General features: G+C 40.3%; 2 protein-coding genes and 1 long non-coding RNA gene across 16 annotated transcripts in view; 2 read left to right on the top strand and 1 right to left on the bottom strand.

Annotated features, from left to right (window-relative positions):
- Positions 1-2901: 2901 nt before the first annotated feature.
- On the top strand, positions 2902-3457 carry LOC126409704 (uncharacterized). The gene is made up of 3 exons (XR_007572305.1): positions 2902-3029; positions 3106-3165; positions 3253-3457. It is a non-coding gene; the product is annotated as an uncharacterized LOC126409704 (long non-coding RNA).
- A 3399-nt stretch (positions 3458-6856) lies between these two features.
- Positions 6857-23479, top strand: part of LOC116266321 (probable LRR receptor-like serine/threonine-protein kinase At1g05700) — a 34562-nt gene continuing 17939 nt past the window's right edge. For 2 of the 13 annotated variants that reach the window (XM_050075869.1, XM_050075868.1), the window contains exons 1-12: positions 6911-7345; positions 9445-9970; positions 10389-10846; positions 11077-11215; positions 11379-11450; positions 11555-11626; positions 11716-11796; positions 11892-12061; positions 12186-12397; positions 12483-12609; positions 12875-12943; positions 13031-13220. In XM_050075869.1, the coding sequence (XP_049931826.1) occupies positions 7255-7345; positions 9445-9970; positions 10389-10846; positions 11077-11215; positions 11379-11450; positions 11555-11626; positions 11716-11796; positions 11892-12061; positions 12186-12397; positions 12483-12609; positions 12875-12943; positions 13031-13220 (2207 nt within the window). In that variant the 5' untranslated portion in view covers positions 6911-7254. Of the gene's footprint in view, positions 7346-8338; positions 8516-9444; positions 9971-10388; positions 10847-11076; positions 11216-11378; positions 11451-11554; positions 11627-11715; positions 11797-11891; positions 12062-12185; positions 12398-12482; positions 12610-12874; positions 12944-13030; positions 13221-13693; positions 14439-15404; positions 15712-23479 lie in introns of those variants that run through there. The other 11 variants (XM_050075874.1, XM_050075873.1, XM_031647494.2 and 8 more) reach the window with 10 other exon arrangements.
- Positions 17960-22412, bottom strand: LOC116267914 (probable leucine-rich repeat receptor-like protein kinase At2g28990). Of its 2 annotated transcripts, XM_050075885.1 has the most exons (13): positions 22200-22412; positions 21271-21728; positions 20876-21014; positions 20709-20780; positions 20534-20605; positions 20333-20413; positions 20068-20234; positions 19689-19900; positions 19455-19581; positions 19103-19162; positions 18831-19020; positions 18249-18715; positions 17960-18148 (listed from the first exon to the last, which is right to left on the bottom strand). In XM_050075885.1, exons 1-12 carry the CDS (start codon positions 22400-22402, stop codon positions 18289-18291), a joined length of 2208 nt encoding a protein of 735 aa, XP_049931842.1. In that variant the 5' UTR covers positions 22403-22412; the 3' UTR covers positions 17960-18148; positions 18249-18288. The 2 variants fall into 2 exon arrangements, with proteins under 2 accessions (XP_049931842.1, XP_031505698.2); XM_031649838.2 differs by having other exon boundaries at positions 17960-18715.

Genomic DNA, 23479 nt, shown 5'->3' on the forward strand with positions numbered 1-23479 from the left:
TATACCCTTTTTGACTCCCCGTTTGTTAGTGACTTCATATACAAGTCGTGGTGAGGATGTGAATCGGGCTGTGCACCGAAGCTGAGTTAACTCTACATCGACTCGAACTCGCTCAATAAACTTGACTCAAACTAGATTCGTTTATTAAACGAGTTGCGTTCGAGTTAATAAATGAACTCGACAACTTAAACCAGTAGAGTCGAGTTCGAACGGACTCAAGTTCGAGCCAATTTCAAGTTCCTTTCAAGACACTTGAGTGGAGTTCAAGCGGACTCAACTCGGCTTGAACTCACTCTCTAGATGTGAATAAGTGGAAAAGATCCTATCGTCGATCTGATTTCGATTCATTTAATCAAAATTGATCAAGAAACTCCATTCTAATTATTAGATAAAATCGGCTTCACATGCAAAATACATTCTTATAACCAGATTTGAACTCAAGGCCGAAATTCAATTAAACTATATATACATGCCAAACAATTAAGAAATAGGAAAATTATTAAAAACCATACCATATAGATTTTTTAACTAAAAGAATGACTACCATGTGGCGCTCTTATGAAGTCGAAGGAGGATCAACCGGCACGGCGGTCAAATCAATCAAAGTTTCACGGCTGTATTTCCTATCAAGAAGCTGGGAGACATTATTTCGAAACTGGTTCGCAGTTTTTGAGTCCCGAGATCACTAATCATCCTCCAAAAAAAGAAAACATGGTCTGCCTCATTTTTTTAAAGAAAATTGGGACAGACTAGACACATTTTTGAGGGCTGAATTTCGTCATCCAGGTCATTCCAGAGATGCCGTTAGGAGTACCCTAGCTCGATCTCAGTTTGTCCATTATAACGAAAAAAATAAAAAAAGAATTAGAACACTAGCGCTCGCTAGGCCTGGGCGTCGGGCCGGGCCGCCGCTGGGCCGGGTTTGGGCTGAGGAATTTGGTTATCGGGCCGAACTTTAGTGAGCCCGGCCCGGCCCGAGATCTTAACGGGCCGGGCCTGGTTATCACTTCTCTGGCCCGGCCCGGCCCGACGGCCCTTTAGGAAATTAGGTCAACAATCTTCCCACGCGGCTCCCCTTGTTTCACTTTCACATTTTCCCCTTTTCGCTTTCGGTTTTCCTTTTCCTGTTTTCCATCGTCCATCGAGGATTCGAGGGAGGCAGACTCGCAGAGCCGTAGAGCCGTTTCCACTGTTCTACAGTCAATACCTGAATCCCTGATACCCAGCCACTCAACCAGTCCACCACCGCCACTCTCTCCGCTCCACCAGACCACCACTGGGCCACCGTCGCCCTTCGCCGCTCCGCCACTTGTCCACTGTCGCCCTTTTGAAGGTACATGCTACTCTTACACGATACAGGGATAATGGGGGATTAGGGGTTATTGCCTTTCGCCCAGATTGGGGGTACACGCTGCTCTTGCAAGTTGCAAAACTTAGTTAGGGCTTTGTCATTCTCTCGTCACTCTTTGTATCTTTGTATCCTTTCATATCAGTGATGATCGTTCTATAGTTGGCTGTGAAGTGACTTACTTCCATATCAGTAATCCTGTTTTACCAATCGGTGTCAATTGCAGGATTCAATAAGAGGCCAAGAGGGCATGTTTCAGAGGTGATGATGGCTGATGCCCATCGGTTAGTCTTTTTGTTTGGTTGTGGGAAAAACTTGTTTCCTTTTTAAGATAAAAATGTGAAACATATGGGAAAGAAACAGCATAGAACAATGCCAAGACCTGACATCATTATGGTGCCTTTGTTTAAAACTCCACATTTACGAGCAAATAGAAGAAATTGATGTCATGTAAAATTTTGACTATTGCCTTCCCAGCAAACATGCACATCTCAGAAATACAAAATGAGTGAAACCGATACATACAATTCCATATAGTTGCACAAGTTGCTTGTTCAGCCATAATATGGTCCATGATTAAACATCTTAATGGTCATATTAATGGCTTTTCTGCTATACAATGTCCACTCTCTTCTGTCATTTGATGATTACTGTTACTACTGAATCTTCCTCTCCTTTACATTTTATTTTCTGATTCAAAAAGTTGAAGAGAGGGGTGGAGGCTGCAGCTTGTCCGGGATCATGGTTTTCTAAGTTTGGAATTCATGTTTTTACAGCATGTTCCCTTCTCAATTGAAGCGCAGACTTGCATATATAATTTTCTGTATCTCGAGAAGCACACACATGCACATATATGTTCAATAACTCAAGTTCAATTTTGCTATCATTTATACCTACCTCATAGGTGATATTGCAGGTTTCTGGAAACTCACTCCAAAAGAAGTTGCTGGTGCTGCTTGGAACACCATCTCATTCCACTGAGGTAAAATTATTTCATTCATTTAGTTTTGAGGGCCTAAAATAGTGTCAATTATCAAACCATCAATAGTTTTACTGGTTTTTGTCCCATGATCTTTGGTTATTGTAATCTAATTGTTTATGCCATCTCTTTGGATGAACCATTTTAACTTGCAGAGCATAGCTGTTTAAGGAACAACACTTTTTGTCAATCTTCTTGAACTCTTTCCAGTTTTTTCCCTACCTTATCAGGTTGGAGAAGTAATGTATTGGAGGAAAGTTAATCTCATTTTTAACATTTATATTGTATGATGAATGAAATATAATGTCTTCTTATATTAGTATCTATGTCAAGGCTACCGTGCTTTGAGTTTATGATTTAAGTAGCATCTTTAACTAACTTTATGTATCATTGTGAGTAAACTGGAAATTAGTATCTTATTATATGCTGAACCTAGTTCATGAAACTTTTTCTCTAATGTGATGACCTGCCTCTAGTCACATGTATTGTTGTACATGGTTTGATTGCTAAAGTCTTTTTTACTTTAGCAAGGATGGCTCGAGATGTGTTAGCTATTCTTGTATCTACAGTTGCTTCAGAATCTGCATTCAGTACATCGAGAAGAATTATTAATAATTATCGAAGTTCAACTGCTCCCGAAAATGTAGAGTCATTAATCTGCACACAAAGCTGGATTCGTGATGCAAGCAACTTGTGTGAAAGGTAAGATGTTCATGCTTCATAGTTTATACATATTAACTTAATAGTGTGCTTAAATTAATAAGTGTCTTTGTTACAGTTCTCATGATGCAGAGCACCATTATGACGAGGAATGTTAATCGAGTGCATGCTTATTATGGTAATTTTTCTAATTAATGTTTCGTATTCTATGTTGACAAGCACATGTTAATTTTTATTACCATTTCTTTTTCATGTTAAATTGCAGGTGGACATTTCAAGCTACAACCATGAATTCTCTACTGACGACTGACGTTATCATTTCTTTGCATTTTTTTGTTGCTCTCAGATATGGGTGTGACATCTTTGTATAATATCTTGTGCAGAGTCTTGAAGTTCATGTCAAACTTAAACTATGTTGAACATTATTGCAGTTTACAGGATCTATACATCGATGTTTGATAGGGTGTATTTCATGGTTTTTCTATGTTTGTTAACAAACACGTGTTCTCCTTTATTATACATCAAGGGTGACATTGTTATGCTGTACTGAAAGTTTTGATGGAAGAGATCTAGCTAGAGCTAGTTATTTCATTCAGTTTATTGGTTAGGCTAAGAGTTCTGCTTCTGTTACTTTTTTGGCTGCGCACTGGTTTCTTTATTCTATGTGTTATTTTCTGCAACTCAGTTGGCATATAAATGACATGCAGAATGCATCCAACAAACCTGCTGCTACACAGAAGGCTAACTACTTAGTGATATATGTTTGATTTTAGGTGGATACTTTCATGGGCTTAATAATTTGACTTATGGGGTCAACATAAGGCATATACGTTGGCTTGGTGTTTTACAGGTGATATCCTCGTTATAACATGGAAATATATAATTTGTATAATGGATCAAATAGATGTTACACTGTGCAGTTTTTTCTTTCCATTTTTCCAGAACTTTAAGTTCTGGTTATTTGTGCTAATCTTGAAATTAATTTATATGTTTTTTGTTTTATCGTGGTGTCTCTTTTTTCTTTTACTGCCTCAGAAATGGAGAAGTTTCCTTCCCTAGACCCCACAAGTCAGGTTATTTAGGTTACCTTTTTTGGGTAAATTAAGGTTATTTAATTGCCTTTGGTGACTGTTCTGAAGTCTGAATATCCAATAGCTCTATAAATTTCTCAATCAAAGTTCACTGCGCCTGATATTGCTGTTTATGAAAAACCAAGCTTGATATCGGATTTTTTTCAAGGCCCGACCCAGCCCGACGGCCCGGCAAAACGAGTCGGGCTGGGCCTTGGTATGGTGGACCTGGCCTGGTACCCGGCCCGGCCCGTCAATATTATCGGGCCGACCCGGGCCAGGTCTAAACGGGTCGGGCCGGCCCGGCCCGATACCCACCCCTAGCGCTCGCCAGTGGCTTCGGAAGATCACTTGGCCTTTCGGTGAAGCAGCAAATTCTTTATAAGCAAGGGGAGAGGGAGAGAGTTTGATGAAGTTCTAGTCGACACAGTGGGAGGGATGGGAGGGGCGTTCTTACCTTCCTGGGCAGCAACTAGGAACAGAGTAAAGGAGTGGCAGAGCATAAGGAAGATACCAGAAGGGTTGATCATCGTAGACATCGGCAGCACCATAGAGCACTCTTTGAATATCTCAAACATCGGCCTAAAAGCACATGTGGTGCACGCAACTCACTCTCACAACTTTGAGGAGACAGATTTGTGTATGTTACTGTAAACAAGTTTCTCCTTTTATTGTTCCAGTCGCGTGTTTATCCACAAGCTCGAAAAAGTCCAGGTCTACCATCATCGTCCAAGACGGGTTGAATGTATTGCACAACAATTCACATTTGCTAGCTTTGACTGACTGTTCCACATCCCATTCAGTCTCCATCTTTGGGAAATTCTATGGCAGTACGTACTTCTCAAGTAAGGAGGAGTTTAAAGGAGGGTGTGTTGGGATTTCTCCCCTTGATGCATACACAAACGATATGCCATAAATAACAAGATCATGCTCATGCTAAATCATTGAATTAAACAAAACCTTAAACTGAAGCGGAAGCGTACCTGAATTCATCTGATCTGGTGCATGGGAAGATCGCAGCAAGGTCTTCCAGGGTACGTGCAATGCGCGTCAAGTCTCTCTCAAATGGGGAAAAGAAATCCCTAGAAACCAAAAGCAACTGTACACACGACCCCAAGGACCACTACCATTTTATAATGAGGACAATTACGGATTTCACCCATCAAAGAGTCTGTAATTGCGTACTGGTATTTATACATTTCAAAATTACCCCATACCCTCTAAAGTGACGTAATATCCCAAAATGTAATCACTTAAGCAGATATTTACTTTAAGACAGCCATATGTCTGAAATTCCTCATAGACATATGCCGGTCCACCAAATGATCTTACAATCTCTCACTTAAGCCAAATATGTCTTTATACATTCAGACATTACACAAAACCTTAAGAGCTCATAATTGCTATCTTATTAAACGTCATTTTCACCAATCTTGTCCATGACCATATCAACATAGAACCAAAGCAGCTTTCGCTATAATAAAATTAGCTAAACCTTCAATGATCACAAATGTTAACATAATCAATGACATAGATCTGATATGGATGTATAGCATGAGAATTACATGCAATGTGATTACAACATGTCTATTCTCAACTGGTCCAAAAGGGTTGATCATCATAGACATTGGCAGCACCAGATGTTGTTTATCTGCGACCTTTCCTGTGTGAACAGAGACGACTAACATCTTATAACTGTGAGCCATTGACTACTAACATCTCATAACAGAGAGCCATTGACGACAGCTTGGAAATAGTTAATGAGTTTTTAAAGATGGTTCCATAGTTTTAGCTGTTGGGGTTACTTATCTCCATGGATTGCAAATCCCTCAATTATAAGAGTAGCGATAACAATTCTTTCTTTATCTTTAGCAAGTTGTTACTTGCCAGTTGTATGGGATATAGACATTATCTCTTGTTTCTTTCTTTAAATATCTCTTGTACCTTCTTGTAAAGAAATCAAGATATTCTAGTCTCTCCTTAAGCATTATCCTTTAAATATCTCTTGTACCTTCATGTTGTCACATCAAACTTTACCACCAAAGGTGGTGAACATAAGAGAAAAATAGGAAATCTGTCAAATTAAAGACTGTTGTCCTTGTAAAGTTTGGTGGTCAGGGCTCACTCACAAACCTTCTTACCAAATCTCAATTTAGTGTGAAACAAACTCAATTTAGAGCTCAAACGACTTAACTAAGCTCATCTCTGGTGTAACAGAAGTATACCATTCATTTTAGACGTAGTTGATGTTTCTTCTCCTTTTTTTTAGACGTAGTTAACATTCATTTTGCAAATATCTTGATTCTTTGAAATTATTTTAGATAGAACGATATATTAACTATGAAGTTTACCACATAAGTGCGATGCCATGTTGTGAAATAAGAGATGATTTTATATTCTTTGTTGAATACCAAGGGGAAACAGGCCAGGATGATGTAGGTCCAAACGTTGTTGAAGTAGAATCATGAATATGATGAACGCAACAATCAAGAGAGGGAATTCAAGAGCTAGTGGAATAATCTGCACTTTGTTTTATGATGAAGTAGTGGAAATCACCCACAACTTTGAGAGAGTAATAGGTAATGGGGGATCCTGCACTCTCTTTTGTGGCCGACTTCGGGATGGCCAACAAGTTGCAGTTAAATTAATGACTGGAATATTTTCGCAAGGAATCAAGGAGTTCACTGACGAAGTTAATTTGTGCCAGAGAAAGGCATTCGTTTGTTTGTATGTGACAAAGAGGAGTACATGGTCATTATTTGGATCTTATTTCAGGTCGAATTGTTGATGAAAGTTCACCACAAGTCATTAGTGTCCTTTCTTGAGTTATGTGATGAAGATCAGAAAATGATTCTGGTCTATGAGTACAGGAAGAAAGGAGATCTACAGATGCTGCTCTCAGGTATCCATTTTCCTCTTAAAGCAGTCACATCTTCCATCTGAAACACACATACAGAGAAAGAGAGAGAGAGAGAGAGATGCCCCGGACAGCCATGTGACGAAGTTAAATCAAGAAGAACGAGTTGCGTGCGGCGCTCGGAATGGCGACATCTATCCAACCATCTTTTAAAACTCATTTGACTTGATCCAAGCTGTTGTCGATGGCTCTCAGTTATAAGATGTTAGCCGCCAATGGCTGTCAGTTATAAGATGTTACCTCTGTTCATACAGGAAAGGTATCAGAGAAACAGCATCTGATGCTGCCGATGTTCATGATGATAAACTCTTTTGGTATCTTCCTTCTGCTCTGCCACTCCTCTACTCTGCTCCTAGCTACTGCCCAAAAAGGTAAGGACACCCCTTTCATCCCTCCCCACTGTACTGTCTCTCTCTCTCTCTCTTGCTCTCTCTCACTCGCTCGCTTAAAAAAGAATTTGCTGCTTCACTGGAAGGCAACTGATTAAAGATCTGCTGAAACCACTGAGAATATGGTGCTCGTACGCTATCGTCCTAATTCTACTTTTTTTTTCCCCATATAATTAGGATTCCGTTGTGTGACTGTGTCCACTATGAGATAATGGTCAAACTCGCGTTTAGCTAAGGTTCTGTTATCGTGATGCTTGTGTTCCAAAGGGTGAACGGCATCTCTCGAAAGTCAGCCCTGCCTCAACTTTTATATGGGTGATTTTTATCATGAATCAAGGGATGATGAAATTTCCCCCTTAGAAATCCATCTCGTCTTATCTCAATTATCTTTAAAAATGTGGCAGCTCATGAAGATTTTGGAGGATGATTAGTTATCTCATGAATCACAAACTGGGAACCAGTTTCTCCGTCTTAAATTACTCAAATAATGCGCCAAAGCTTTTTGATAGGAAAATTTGTGTGGCATACATCAGGCGTAGTGAAAAAGTTAGTGATGTCGGTTATTCTGCAAAGTGCCAACGAAAGGGAAATATCAAGCTACATGACAAACTTGTATCTTGGCGACGTGAAGAAGTAACACTTTTATCAACGTTGCAAATGAAATTCCAGATCAGACAATTTTAAAATCAAACCAGGTTTTTCATCTTCATGTGGAAATGCTGGTAGGTGAATGCCCATGCTTTTTCTCGTCAACAAAATACATTAAGAAAAAGAAAATGGCTTAGTAGTTTTGTCTCCAAAACCAGGTTTTGAAGTGGCTTCCAAACGGCCCCGAACATGTGGGGTCATATTTTTCAAAATTTTTGTATTAAACCTTTAGCTTTCTAGAACCCGTATATATGGACAAGTACGGGTTGGATGTGTTCCACCACAATTCAACGTTAGCATGACCGACTTGTTCCACATCCCATTCAGTCTCCCTCTTTTGGAACGTCTATGGCAGCACGCTCCCAAGGTAGGAGGGGTTTAAAGTAGGGTGGAAGAAGCTGCAGTACTGAGGGCTAATTAACACCATGAGCAACCTATGTGGCTTCTTGCTTTGGCTTTTATATTCTGCTGCTTCTGCTCAGCTCCTGGCCGCTGCTCAACAAGGTACTTTGTTCTTTTTGATGCTCCTCTCTCGATGCCTCAATTAAGTCAGTCTTCCTTCTCTTTCTAATTTTGTCAATAAATTTGGCGAGCATCCCGCAGTACGTTATACAAAGATAACAACGTGGGTGAACTAGATCCCATCAAACCTAATTTGCAAAAGGCTTGTCCTGGATTTTCATTTTTTTTTTCAGAAATCTCTAAGCTTACATATGCAGCCTTTCATTGTGCGAACCTAGAAATTGACTTGTTTTTTTTAAGTTCTTTATAAGGATCGAAAGCCCAACAAACGAAATATCATCTACTTCATTGGAGTAAATTAATTTTAGAGTACATCAAAGCGTTCAACTTAGACCGTAGAGAATTTATATATGGAGTTCATGCATTGAAATTTTGAAAAACGCCTCAAGATGATTAACCTTTTTAAAATGTAATCACTTGTTTTTTCTGCAATTAGTTGGCAATCATGTGCATATAGTCGCACTTCTCTTTTTATTTTTCTTTCTTTTTTTTTTTTTTTTACTTTAAAGATTGGAGCAGAAGGTGTCCATAAATCTGCCTCAATCAATAAAGCATATTCATAAATCACTCTCATTGTAGAACACTCATAGAGTGTTTCCCCTATCATATCAATCCAGTGCATCAGGTACAGGCTGATCAAAATAGAATATCTAATTCAATTTCACGACAGAAAGTGAAACACCAACGATCCATCTCAGTATCAGAAAAGTGAGATGACTCCATAATTTTAGAGGTGCTTACGTAAAACAACAAACAAAACATAGATCCACACTTAATGTGAATAAATTAAATCCAGGTTAGTAGATTGAACTGGATTTCTGACCCTAATCTTGACGAAATGCATGCCTAGTTAATGAAATATTAATTCCTCTTTTATAATTGTCTGACATATCAAACTTCTGCTGCACCAGGTTTCCTCAACATCGATTGTGGGCTGCCGGCTAATTCAACCTACAAAAGTGAAATCAATCTCGATTACGTCGCTGATAGTAAATTCATAAACAATGGGATCATCAAGCAACTCCCCAACATTAATCTGCCAAAGATCTACCAGACGCTTAGATACTTCCCCGATCACAAGAGGAATTGCTATGGTCTGCCAGTGACCCAGGGCACCAACTATCTCGTCCGAGCATCCTTCATATACGGCAACTATGATGGATCAAACATGTCCCCGAGTTTCAAACTCTACCTTGGAGTTGATCTTTGGGAGACCGTCACGTTACAGAATGCAACTCAAATGTATCGGACCGAGATTTTCGGCAGTGCAGTAACCGGAAACATGAGCGTTTGCCTCGTTAACACTTCGACGGGCGTGCCCTTCATTTCTGGCTTGGAGCTCCGTCCGCTCACTGGTGCCGATGGTTATAAGGTGAATGCCACATCTTCACTTGTTACCTTCCAGAGAATAGACGTTGGAGGAAGGGAACCCGTGAGGTAACTAATTAAGCAACTTCCATCTCAGTCTCTCTTTTCATTTTCTTCGAAAGAATAGGGAGTTGTTGTTCATCATAAATCAAACATTTAACTATATATATATACACACACATATATTCTCAAATTAGCTTGATTGTAAGTATTTTTGTTTTTCTAAGATCCAAAATGAGATTGCTTGAGCACACACGCACACCTACTTAATTTCTGTCCTAGTTTATCTTGATTGGACATTAAAGGTATATTATTTGTTCCCCAATAACAAAATACTTTTTCTACAAATAAGGCATACTTGATTTCATCGATAAATCTATTATCTTCTCTTTGAGTTCTAATATCTATAACCATACAAAGCCCTATACAAACCATTTCTGCTTCAGTTGCCATCCAGGATCGGTATATTAAAGTTTATATTCTACAGGTACCCTGACGATAAATTTGACAGAATATGGAGCCCTGACTCTGCCAAAAACGGCACCCGCATCAGCACCAACATGGCTCTAAAGCCGGAGCTGTACCCTCGGTTCTACCCGCCCTTTACCGTAATGCGAACCGCAGTAAACTCTTCCAGCCCCATACCTATAACTTTTTCAGGTAAGCCAGACGATTCCTACCATTGGGTATTCTACTTTGCCGAGGTACTGCCGCCCACGGGCCACAGGAATTTGACCATAAAGCTGAACGGTGATGACTGGTACGGGCCCATCGCTCTGGAGTACCGTGACATTATGGCCATCTTCACAAAGTTGCCGCAGCAGTATAGCCAGTACTCTTTTACGGTGGAGGCAAACAACGGTTCTGACTACGGCCCCATTCTCAACGCCTATGAGGTTTTCAGGTTCGTCCATCCCAGCGGGGCTGCAACTCTTCCTCAAGATGGTAATGTTTGCTCAAGAGTTGTTCTTTGCCGGTTTGTTTTTATCTATGTCAATTAATTTTTCTAAGTTTTTGTTCTGAAGCTTGATATGCTAACTTCTATTTGACAAGTATTCTGACTAATTACTAGCTAGGCCCTCTTTCATAAACATTCCGCCACCAAGTCCCAATTGCAGTGACCTAGCTGCTGCTCCCATTTCCCTTCTCTTACACATTATGTACTTTATTGGCAGTTGCTGCTATCAAGGCTGTGAAAGACTACTACAAAATAGAGAAGAATTGGAATGCGGATCCTTGTTTACCTACGGATGCTCCTTGGGAAGGCTTGTCCTGCAACTTTGACAATCCATCATCTCCAAGAATAGAATCCCTGTAAGTGTTTAATTCCACACATTTACACACAGACAACAGTTTGATCCACTAAATAATCCACATATAGTTGATTACCACTTGCAACGAAGCAAGCTTGGTGGTTGACATGTGATCATTTGGTCCGACCTTCAATGGTGAGCTTGCAAAATTTTGTTATTTGCAGGGATCTGTCTAATGGCGGACTTAGTGGTGCAGTTGCCAGCTATCTTTCCCAGTTAACGGCACTCCGAGCATTGTAAGTGTATGAACAGGCAAAGTATCTCGGCTTGGAACTTTTTCCTTTTCTTAAGTAATCCCATCCTTCTCATAATTGTTCCTCATCTACGATCTATCAATTAGGAACTTATCAGGGAACAGAATTGAAGGATTGTTGCCATCCTTTCTAGAAAATCTGCCATATTTATCCCTCTTGTGAGTTCATTTCTTTAATACTACGGTCGAGGTGGTCAATTAACAGTTTTTCTCAGTTACATGATTTTTTTTTTGTTTCATGAATTCAGAGATTTGTCAAGCAATAATTTGTCAGGATCAATTCCAAGTGGTTTGCAACAAAAGGCGGCAAATGGGGAACTGACATTGAGGTTGGATATTTTTCTTTTTAACTTTTCCCCTTTCTTTTTCCTAACTTCTCTCTTAAAAAACACTCTTTGCCTTTTTGGCCGCGCTTTTTTCCAAGGATCGGCAACAATCCCCACCTATGCCAGCAAGATCCCTGCTACCAAGGAAAAGCGAGTAGTAAGAAGAGAAATCGGATACTTACATTCTCAGTGGTGTCTTCGTCAGTTGTGGCGGCTATAGTAGTATTATTGGTATTCATCACAATCAACTCAAAGAGAAAACTGCAAGGTCTGTCTCCACCTTCAATGATGTGCCTATAAATCTTAAGCAGTTCCCTGAAGAATGAAAATTAAGAGTGTAATTGCTTCTCCCATATGTATATTAAAGTTAACTGTTACTTTTCATGATGTAGACAACAATCAAGAGCGGAATTCAAGAGCTAGTGGAAAAATTTGCACCTTCACTTACGATGAAGTAGTGGAAATCACCAACAACTTTGAGAGAGTAATAGGCAAAGGCGGATCCTGCACCGTCTTTTATGGCCAACTCCGGGATGGCCAAGAAGTAGCAGTTAAACTAATGACTGGAAGATTTTCACAAGGAATCAAAGAGTACACTGCCGAGGTTAATTTGTGACAAAAAGGCATTTGCTTTGTTTTTATGTGACAACAAGAAGTACATGGTGGTCACCGTTTGAATCTTATTTCAGGTTGAGCTGTTAATGAAAGTTCACCACAAGTGTTTGGTATCTTTTATTGGGTTCTGTGATGAAGATCAGAAAATGATCCTAATCTATGAATACATGAAGAAAGGAGATCTGCAGGTGCTACTCTCAGGTATACATTTTCCTCTTAAAGCACTCACAGCTTCCATCTGGGAGGGGGGGCGAGAAAAAGACAGAGAGAAGAAAACGAATTCGGTTAAGTTAAAGTAAGCCAAAATATATAACAGAATCAACCGTCCGACGAGAGTTGGGTGGAGAACAACACAGATGGAAAAATTAGGCAGGAAGCCGACACAGACACACACACACGCAAACGTGTGTGTGTTATAGATTGTGTAAAGCATGATATCTAACTTGAACTTGGACCCCTTTTTCAGATGAAATAGAAACATCAGATATGTTGAACTGGAGACAAAGGTTGCAAATCGCTCACAGCGTCGCAACGGGTTCGCTTTCAGAGCCGGATCCCATTTTGTAGCACTTCTCATTATATGTTCGATTTAAATATTTACTGTGAAGTTGTTGGAGCGCAGGATTGGAGTATCTGCACAACGGATGTAGACCACCAATAATACACAGAGACGTCAAGACAAAAAACATCCTCTTAAATGAAAAATTGGAAGCCAAGATTGCAGACTTTGGCCTGTCCAAGATGCGCATCACAGAAGAGACATCGCATATAACAACTGTAGTTGCTGGAACACCTGGATACATAGACCCTGAGTATGTCCAACATTCTACTACAAATTTGTCTCGTTTATATTGAACATCTATCTGTAGAGACCTTGAGATCATCTCAGCATACAGAAAAATTCTAAAATTAGCTTCCCCTACCTTCTAAGGATAGAGAAAGACTTTGATCTTGTGGAACGGGACGCTCTGGGGCCTTGACTAAAGATGAAAATGAGTCAGATTTGATTCGATCGCCACTGCTATCAGCTTCGCCATCTCCCAACCTTTGCCAGCAGTAGTTTTCATTTTTCATATTGTTACACCCACCCAATCCACTGATAAGTACCGTAACTAGCTACGAACTGCCCCATTCTGAATATATGGAGGATTTTTTAATTGATAAATGCTAGAAAGGCACAATAGTCTGAATGATATTCTTCAAAAGCAGATAGTCCATATTTAGATGCATACTGTGTTTCTTGCTATCCAAGTCCCCGCAAATGATTGGCCTTTTGCTATTCCAGGTATTATTCTAAAAGCAGACTTACAGAGAAAAGCGATGTTTATAGCTTTGGAGTCGTCCTGTTTGAGCTGATAACAGGCCAGAATGCTGTACTCATTCAAGGATCGCAGAGAGTTCATAATATCGACTTTGCGATGCCCAAAATCATGAGCGGAGATGTTGCCAGCATAGTAGATCCTCGGTTGCAGGGCCAATATGATATCAACTCGGTATGGAAAGTCGCAGAAACGGCAATTTCATGCACCGCAGAGAAAGGGATCACGCGGCCTACCATGACTGAAATTGTGAGAGAACTGGAGGAGGCTATAGATATGGAGACTGACCACCAGTTGCATAGCAAAAAGCAATCTAAGGAATTTGACTCCGGATTGCTATCAACTGGTGCAGCTCTCTTGGACATGGATTCTCTTTCTCATCCTTCAGCAAGGTAAGGCCATAGTCAATGGCTTTCAGCACCACGAAGAATCGTTTCTATAGCATCAACTTTATTGTGTCCTTGGACTCTCTAAGTGCTCCCCTGTTGCTCACTTAAGAGGCTTTTTAGACAAGGCGTACTTCTGTAACAAAGCAAAAGTTAAGGTAGACCATATCTCTGCTGTATGTTTACTTCAAAACAACTATGATATGATTTCTGTTTTGTAATCCACTTCATTAATCCACGTCCCGTGTTTGCCAAATCAATTTCTTCCAGTTCTTGTTAAAGTGTTACACAAGAAAAAGGAAATGGCAATGGTGCCCTTTAGTTTCGGGTAAAATTAAAAACATTTTTTTAGCTTACATGGACAATGTGGAAAGGAAATGACACTGCGATTTGCACGTTCTCTAAGATGACATGATTCAAACAAGGGCTTTTTTTATAAATGCCACCATATCCGCCTTTGCCTATTGCTTTCTGAAAGCCATTGGTGATCTGCAAAATTTCTGCATATGAGAAAGTGCGGCCTCTTCCTTCAACTCTTATTTTGTGGGATCGGCACATCATCTGGTTCCAAAAGTTACCGTTCAATACGGGGAAAAATAACTTGAGCATTTCTGCAAATTCATTCATTCAGCAACAATACATTCGCTCTATGATAAAATGTCGTTGAGAGATCAATTGCCTTATTCTTTAATTAAATGAATAAGGAAAGTGCGTCAATCAATTTTTTGAATGTTGAACTAACGTTCCTTTTTATTTAAGGCAATTGCTGAAACGTTCTCAATTTTTGTTGTATAAAAGGGAGAACGATTGTAATTCAAAATTGGGATCGGCTTTCCAATTTATTTCTCTTTGTCCGGTGGATATCTTTCATGCCATTGAGTGCAGCATCAATTTGCTTGTTCAGTCCGCTGTTTATGAATTCATTGTCTGAGACGTAGTAGAGACTGGTATCACTGTTAATAGTCTGAAGAGTCCCGGAGACCGCAATCGATGCTGAGGAACCCTGTTACGATTAACATTAGGATGTAAATAGATGGGATACATTCTGTCGTGGATCTGATTTAAATCCATTTCATTGACTTAAAATACATTCTCATATCCGTATTTAAATTCAATTAATATTGAATTGAATTCGACGATCAAGATCAGAAACGTCAGAAATATTGAATTTGAAGACGAAGACTGCAAATAGCTCATAATTTTGCAACCGGTTCACACTCCGAACTACTTCTATTTTGTAGCCCTTGCCATTGTTTGTTTAAGTATTTATTTTGGTGTTTCTGGAATGCAGGACTATAATATATGCATGTAGGACGCAAACCACCAATAATACACCGGGATGTGAAGACGAGAAACATCCTCTTAAACGACAGATTGGAAGCAAAGATTGCAGACTTTGGCCTGTCAAAGATCCGCGTCGCAGATGAGATATTGGACTTGCCAACTGTAGTTGCTGCAACACCTGGATACATAGATCCTGACTATGTTAAAATTTCCTGCTACAAATTTGTCGCTTGTATATACTTTAACGCCTATCTACAGAGACCCTTGAGTTCAACTCTACAACAGAAATACAAGTGTTGATTTAGCTTCCCTTCCCTTTTGAAAAACATAGAAAATTTTGATGTCATGGAAAAGGAACTCTCTGGTCTTGAGTAAAGATGAAAAGAGCCAGATTCTGTAACTGAACCTGCTCGAATCCCCTTTGCCAATTTTATCATAGACGAGCCATTTCCAACACTAATTTTTCAGATAGTTATCCCACCAATCCACTGATACTGTAACAAATGCGCGTACTAGCTACGAACTGCCCCCATTCTGTCTACAGCCAACCAGAAACATATTGAGTATATCTAGAATATCTTTAATTTACAAATGCAATGAATGTGATTCAGTGTTTGCTATAAACAGAAGTAAAAGGATATCTTTCCAGAATGCACCAAATTGATTTTGCTTTGCATATATATACCTTCAGCACAATATATTCATTTGGTTGCAGCTCCTGTCAGACGTCTTAGTTGTAGATGTAGATTATACATTTATTTACCGTAATTGGAAACTTAGCTTGTGTCTGTATGTCAATTTGGGCCTGCAAGGGCTATCAGCTGAGTTGATTTTGGTTTGACGTACTTCCTTGTTTTGCTTATCTTAAAATTATGTTTATATTGCGTCATAAAAAAGTAATATCTCTATTTAGAAGACAATAGCCAGTCTGATTGGGAAATGTATAATTAATCTATGTTGTATATGAGTTCCAGTGTTAATGAATGTTGAATTTCATCCCGTGATATATCCAAAAGCAGGCACGAGAGTGAGAGCGTCATTTTCTATGATGAGAATAGCAGGTGTTATTCTGCAAATTCTGCTTTGTTTTCATGAACCATTTCTCTTATCATAAAAGAAGATAGGCATCTTACTTCTCTCTCTCGGAACGGGAATGCTTGTACACATGTGCAGGTAATTGCTCGACATTGGGGCCACGACGGTTTAAACTTTAAATTGTATTCCGCAAAAGCGGCGAGCCCATATTTAGATGCACATCATGTTTCTTTCCATCCAGACTGCAGTATTGCTAATCTGTGTCTCTCAAGCTTTTAATTTTGCTTTTTCATGTATTACACAACAAACGAACTTAGGGAGAAGAGCGATGTTTATAGCTTCGGAGTCGTCCTCTTCGATCTCATGACAGGGCAGAATGCTATACTCACTCAAGGACGACGACAAGTTCATCAACAGCTTTGTTCGGCATGGATCCCTTTTCGTATCCTTCTGCAAGGTAATCAACAATAGTTCCGGGGGCCACAGTCTATGCCTTTAATTCCCACTCACGAAGAATTGTTTCTGTAGCATCAACTTAATCCATCAATGTGATGGACATCATATTGCTGCTTCGATGCGTATGACAAGCCATTTGGTGAAAGAATTTAGTACATCACCCATTAACCACTTAACGCACGACTTCCTCTTCATTTCCTCGTTAGCCTTTTGTTCATGCAAACCCAAGATGGATAGAGAGTGACATTCTCGTACAGCTTAATGAAAAGGTGAGAGCAAAATTTCAGGCTGCTGAAGAAGTGAGACTCAAGTGTTTGACAAAATTCACGGCGGGTTCCGGTGCAAGGCTGCTGGTGATGGGCCTCCTTCCCTCTTATTCCAAATGAATCAAGAATCACATATGTACATAGACGAATATAACTACAGACCTACCACTCAACCTTAGACAAACGACATGTGGATACAACACAGAAAGAATTGCTGAATTGAAACTTACAGAATCATGGATACAAATCCAGAAACAACACAGACCATCTCCATCCAAGATACACAATGCCCTATATCTTGGACATGAGTGAATTGCTATGGGGGTCACGGGGGGTTCAAACAATAATTAATGCGAGTGGCAGAGGAGGTGGGTTGGAAGGAGGGGAAGGGATGGAATGGCATGCACTGTGCAGGAATGAATTGAAATGGCAAATTATGTGTTCATCCAGTTCCATGCTTGGACAAAAAATTCATTTTTATATCGGACTAAAGAAGCTAATTTAGATATGTGCAGTTAAGTTGGTTGATTATTATCCCTGTCCAATAATGTCTATATATCGGCAAAAGTAAGTCGCTACTTTCGCCAGTTAAGGGCTGTAAGTGCATCTGATTTAAATTGAGAATCAGAAACTAGACATTGCCAAAAAATTTACCGCAGAATAAGCATAACAAAAAAATGGCTGATTTAGAACATCACTGCTCACCAAGTTTGCCGAAACCTGGATACAGCTGTCAATTGTTGTGATGCATTTAATTCGACACGGTTTATGTAGACCTTGTTCTTCTTTACTTTTCGGCTTAAAACCTGCAAACGTGTTTATAATTACATAAAGCATGTACTGAGTAAAGCATTTTACGCGTAGATCGTTTTAAAGATACTAAGAAAATAGTTATCACCTCATAAATTTTATTGTAATACTACGTACATCAACGACAGCCCCTGATTACGCTGCAAAAGAGACGGATTCGTCCTGCAGCAACTGTCCCTTCTTCCTATTAGTCCAAATTATTGTGAATCAGATTATTTTGGATGCAGAAATTACTGTCCTGGTACTTCCAGGCAAACAATTACTCAAATATAATTTCATAAAACCTTGGACAAGGCGCATTTCCTTTGAAGCACTGATGTTGCATTACCGTGCTGAAGGATAAACTACAGAATCCAAGTCCAGATCAGCACCACCACTTAATGATACTGATCTTGGCATTGATCCAATAGATGAACTTCTTTTCAATCGGTGAGTTTCGATGTTCATGGCCTCCATCAGTTCATTCACAACCGCTGTCATGGTAGGCCTGGCGATTGCCTTATCCGCAGTGCATGACAGTGCCGTGTCTGCAACTTTCCATATGGAATTGGTGTCATACGATTCTTGTAGCCTGGGATCTATTATGCTGGCAATTTCTCCTCTCACTATTTTAGGCGTCACCCATTGAAGGATGTGAACTCGGCTTGATCCCAGAGCGAATATAGCTTGTCTACCTGTGACGAGCTCAAACAGGACTACCCCAAAGCTGTACACATCACTCTTTTCTGTAAGTTTATTTGTGTTGTAGTACCTACAGCAGAAAGGAGAAAGCTGAGCAATCAATATCCAAGTTGTGTGTGTGTGTTTGTGTGTGTGTGTGTGTGAGAGAGAGAGAGAGAGAGAGCGACAGAGAGAATTTGACATACTCAGGGTCTATATATCCAGGCGTCCCTGCGACTGCAGTTGTCATATGTGTAATGTCATCTTTAATACCGGTTTTCGATAAGCCAAAATCTGCCAATTTTGCTTCTAGATTACTATCTAATAGGATGTTGGTGGTCTTGACATCCCTGTGTACCACGGGCGGCCTGCATCCTGAATGGAGATAGTCTAGGCCTGCACTCCAAAATATTCCAATTTACACGTATATCCAAATGTGGATAATGAAAGCGAAGAGTTGGATATATTTTAGTCAAACCTGTAGCAACATTGAGAGCTATTTGCAATCTTTGCTTCCAGTCTGGTGTACATGTTTCATCTGCAGAAGGATTTAAAGCTAAATATCTCTATGGCACACCCGTATCCGCACTCTTTCTTTTGCCTTTTCTGCTGAAATTGGGGAGACGGCTGAAGAACAAGCGCAACAGGGGATAATAATCTGACATTTTATTATGGGGAACAAGTGGGACTGTAAACATTCATCTTCAAGGACAACAAATTCCGACATGCTTAAATAACTCGTTGGATGAGTTTTCCCCTCATCAATAAGTATACATATTAGCTGGTTTTAACAAGCCTGAGCAGAATATGCTGTTTCTATTTAAGAGTACCTGAGAGTAGCCCCCGAAGATTTCCTCTGTCCATGTACTCATAGACTAGGATCAATTTCTCATCTTCGTCACAGAAACCAACAAAAGATGCCAAGTTCCTGTGGTGAACTTTCATTAAGAGCTCGACCTGCGGTGGCAAGTAACAGTTAGTTGTCGGCAGTTATCAATACATTTTTCCCTATTGATTCGCAATGAAGCTTGTTTCTTTTGCTTTGAAGAGGGAAACATACAGACCTCAGCAGTATATTCCTTGATTCCTTGTGGAAGAGATCTTGTCATTATCTTGACTGCAACTTCCTTGCCATCTCTTAGACATCCATAATAAACACTACCAGATCCTCCTTTGCCTATAGCTTTCTGAAAATCATTGGTGATGTGCGAAATTTCTGCATATGAGAAAGTGCGGCCTCTTCCTTCTCTTTTATGTTGTGAGATCGGCACATCATCTGGCTCCCAAAAGTTGCTTTTATTACGTAATACAGGAAAAAATTACTTTGAGCATTTTCCAAAATGGTGCAATTCATGCAGGACTGCGTTCGCTCTATTCACCATCAAAGGAAACGATTGCAATAATTCAAAATTCAGCAAATTTTAGACGGAGGGAGATCCTCACCTCTTGGCTTTCTCTTTTTCTTCATCGTAAGGAACGCTGAGGACAGTGATATTAACGCCACCAAAGTTGCCACCACTACGCCCGCAATTATAATGTTTTTCTTTTTCCCACCCTTTCCACCTTGGTCGCAAGGTTCTTGCTTGCAAATATGAGGGTTGCTATCGATGCTTCAATCAGATTGACGAAAGCAGAAAAGGAAGTTATTTGATGTCATTCAAATAAGAGAAATGGCATTCCAAGCATTCATTTTCAGTACATATCCAACCTTAATCTGAGGCGCCCAATATCCGCTCGTTGTTGCAATGTGCTGGGAACTGATCCGGACAAACTATTGCTTGACAAATCGCTGAGTGAACAGATAGTTCATGTAGATCAAATATTTTTTATTATGCTAGAGCGCATCTGTTTCATATAGCAGTAATAATTTAAGAACTATCTTGTTCCTTTCGGGCAATAGCCTACTTACAGAATGGTCAAATTGGCCAGCTCTTGCAAGAAGGATGGAATTGGTCCATCGAGGTTGTTTGTTGACAGGTTCCTAAAGGAGGAGTGGCAGGGGTCATGATGATGATAATGATGGTGACGTTGAATCACAAACTACTAAGAGCAAAAACGGCCATCAGGTTCATTGGTGAACTTACAATTTCTGCAGTGCTGTCAATTGAGAAAAGAAGTTGCTAACTGGACCCTGTAGCCTACTTCTCGAAAGGTCCCTGCAAATGAAACCTTATGTCATGAACATTGGTAGTAGTGAAGAAGGACCAAGGTCCAGCAAATTAACATTCTGTAGACGGAGACGAACTCTCACAAAGACACTATTCTTGCTGCTAAAGAGTTCTCGTAGCTACAATTCAGCCCATCCCAAGGAGAAATCCGAGGGAAACACGGATCAGCTTGCCAATTTCTCTTTACACCATAGTAAGTCTTGATGGCATTGATGGCGTCAACTGGAAACAGGAAACCGAACGTAAGAAACAAAACGGAAAACAAAATGATTTTGGCAAACTTTCCAGCGGCTGCCAATACTCTGATCACTGGATCCATATCGGGCACTTTTGATATCCTGACTTCGACGGGTAATGTGCAAAATATGCCATTAGATGAGATAGGAACTATATATTTAATAACTTGAACCAATGGCCCTCGCCTTGTAATAGAGGCCAAGTACTAATTTTCTCATGGAAGCTTCGAGAAAGAACCTACCATCCTGGCTTTGAGTTGCCGATCCACTGGGCTGAACCACCTTGAATACCTCGAACGCGTTCAGAATGGGGCCATAGTTCGAGGCGCTATTTGCCTCGACCGTAAACGAGTAGTTTGCTGCATATATAGGTGCGATCGAAAACACAGAGTTGCTGTTGAGGTAGTCGGGACAGAACCAGTCAGACCAGGTATCACCGTTGTACTTTATCGTCAGATTCCTCTGGCCGTTTATCCGCTGCAGCTCGGCGAAGTGAAATACCGGAAGGTAGAGAGCATCGGACCCTCCGGGCCATGTGACGACTATGGGGCCGGATGAGTTGGCTGCAGTCTGCATCACCGCCGACGGCAAGCGGAAGAATGTCTGGCGCTCTTCTCTTACCACGGTCTGGGTGCTAATTGGGTTCCCGTATGAGCCATTGTCGGGTCTCCAAATGCGATCTAATGCATCGTCTGGATACCTGTGAAAGGGCACTCGTGATTGGATGTCCTAAACCAGGAGGCTAGCCTATGGTACAACTAGTCATGATCAGACTCAAAGTTACTGCCACTTAGCCATGGGAACACTAGTTCCTGCGTCCCACCATGGGCTGCATTCGAGTGCAACGGGCAAAAAAATGACTATTTACATATATTTTGAATTTATTGAAATATGAGTTACTCCGATCCAGTTTATGGTAGTCATTTCTTTAGGAAAAAAAGTGAAAATTTAGAGGATTTTGTTGTCCATAAACTGGTTAGATTTGAAAAAGCACACGCTGTCTCTCCCTCCCACACTTGTAGACATGTTAATCGAAAGTAGTTACATGCGTTCGCTTGTACACAATATAATAGAAAGGTGAAAACGCTTGACACCTGCTCTAAAGTGGGCCAGGGGTCCACATAGCTGTGCACGGTGTAGTGTACCGATATCGTAACCCTTTGCATATTACCTTAGTTCTGCTGATGCTCCAACGTCCACCCTCATGAAGGTTGTGAATGAGCCCAAGTCTGTGTAGTTATTATAAAGGAGGTTATGCCCTGCGATAGGTCGAAGCTCCAAAGCGGAGATGAAAGGGACGGCCGCGGTGGTTTTCACAAGGCATACGCTCATGGTCGTCGTGTTCGCCCGGCTCCCAAACTCCGTCCAGTACATATGAGTCGCATTGTCCAACTTGATGGTCTCCCAGAAATCAACACCCAGGTAGAGGTCGAAGCTGAGCGCAGCGTTACTTGCCGGCACTCCATCATAATTGCCGTGCATGAAGTATGCTCGCACCAAATAGTTGGTTCCTTGATCCACTGGCAGCGAGTAGCAATTCCTCTTGTAATCAGGAAAGTATCTGAGCGTCTGGTAGATCTTCGGAATACTTTTTAGTGCAGCGTCAATTTGCTTGTTGAGTCCGCTGTCTATGAATTCATTGTCTGAGACGTAATAGAGACCGATGTCACTGGTATAGGTTGAACCGTCCGGGACACCGCAATCGATGCTGAGAAAACCTGTTACTTACGAATGAAGATAAAAAAAGTTAAAGTTTGGGAAACAATACCCTTTTTGACTCCCTGTTTGTTATTGACTTCATATATATACAAGTCGTATTGAGGATGTGAATGCGGCTGTGCACCCAAGCGAGTTAACTCTACATCGAACTCGCTCAATAAACTTGACTGAAACTAGATTCGTTTATTAAACTAGTTGAGTTTGAGTTAAGAAATGAACTCGACAACTTAAACCAGTAGAGTCGACTCAGTCGAGTTCGAACGGACTCAAGCTCGAGCCGATTTCAAGTTCCTTTCAAAACACTTGAGTGGAGTTCAAGCGGACTCAACTAGGCTTGAACTCACTCATGAACAGCTCTAGATGTGAATAAGTGGAAAAGATCCTATCGTGGATCTGATTTCGATTCATTTAATCGAAATTGATCAAGAAACTCCATTCTAATTATTAGATAAAATCGGCTTCACATGCAAAATACATTCTTATAACCAGATTTGAACTCAAGGCCGAAATTCAATTAAACTATATATACATGCCAAACAATTAAGAAATAGGAAAATTATTAAAAACCATACCATATAGATCTTTTAACTAAAAGAATGACTACCATGTGGCGCTCTTATGAAGTCGAAGGAGGACCAATATTCGTCATTCGTTCATTCATGGAAAAAAATCACCTATAAAAACTTGAGGCAGGCCAGTCATTCCAGAGATGCCGTTATGAGTACCCTAGCT

The sequence above is a fragment of the Nymphaea colorata genome, chromosome 1 (genome assembly GCF_008831285.2).
Source record: "Nymphaea colorata isolate Beijing-Zhang1983 chromosome 1, ASM883128v2, whole genome shotgun sequence".
NCBI lineage: Eukaryota > Viridiplantae > Streptophyta > Magnoliopsida > Nymphaeales > Nymphaeaceae > Nymphaea > Nymphaea colorata.

What these genes read in the sequence shown, in the direction of transcription:
- LOC116267914 (XM_050075885.1), bottom strand. Translation starts at nt 22,402, where the DNA reads ATGTACTGGACGGAGTTTGGGAGCCGGGCGAACACGACGACCATGAGC. An exon ending in GCAGCAAGAATAGTGTCTTT is followed by an intron (nt 20,781 to 20,875) that starts GTGAGAGTTCGT and finishes TTTCATTTGCAG; the next exon opens with GGACCTTTCGAGAAGTAGGC. An exon ending in GAAAAAGAGAAAGCCAAGAG is followed by an intron (nt 19,901 to 20,067) that starts GTGAGGATCTCC and finishes TTTGGGAGCCAG; the next exon opens with ATGATGTGCCGATCTCACAA.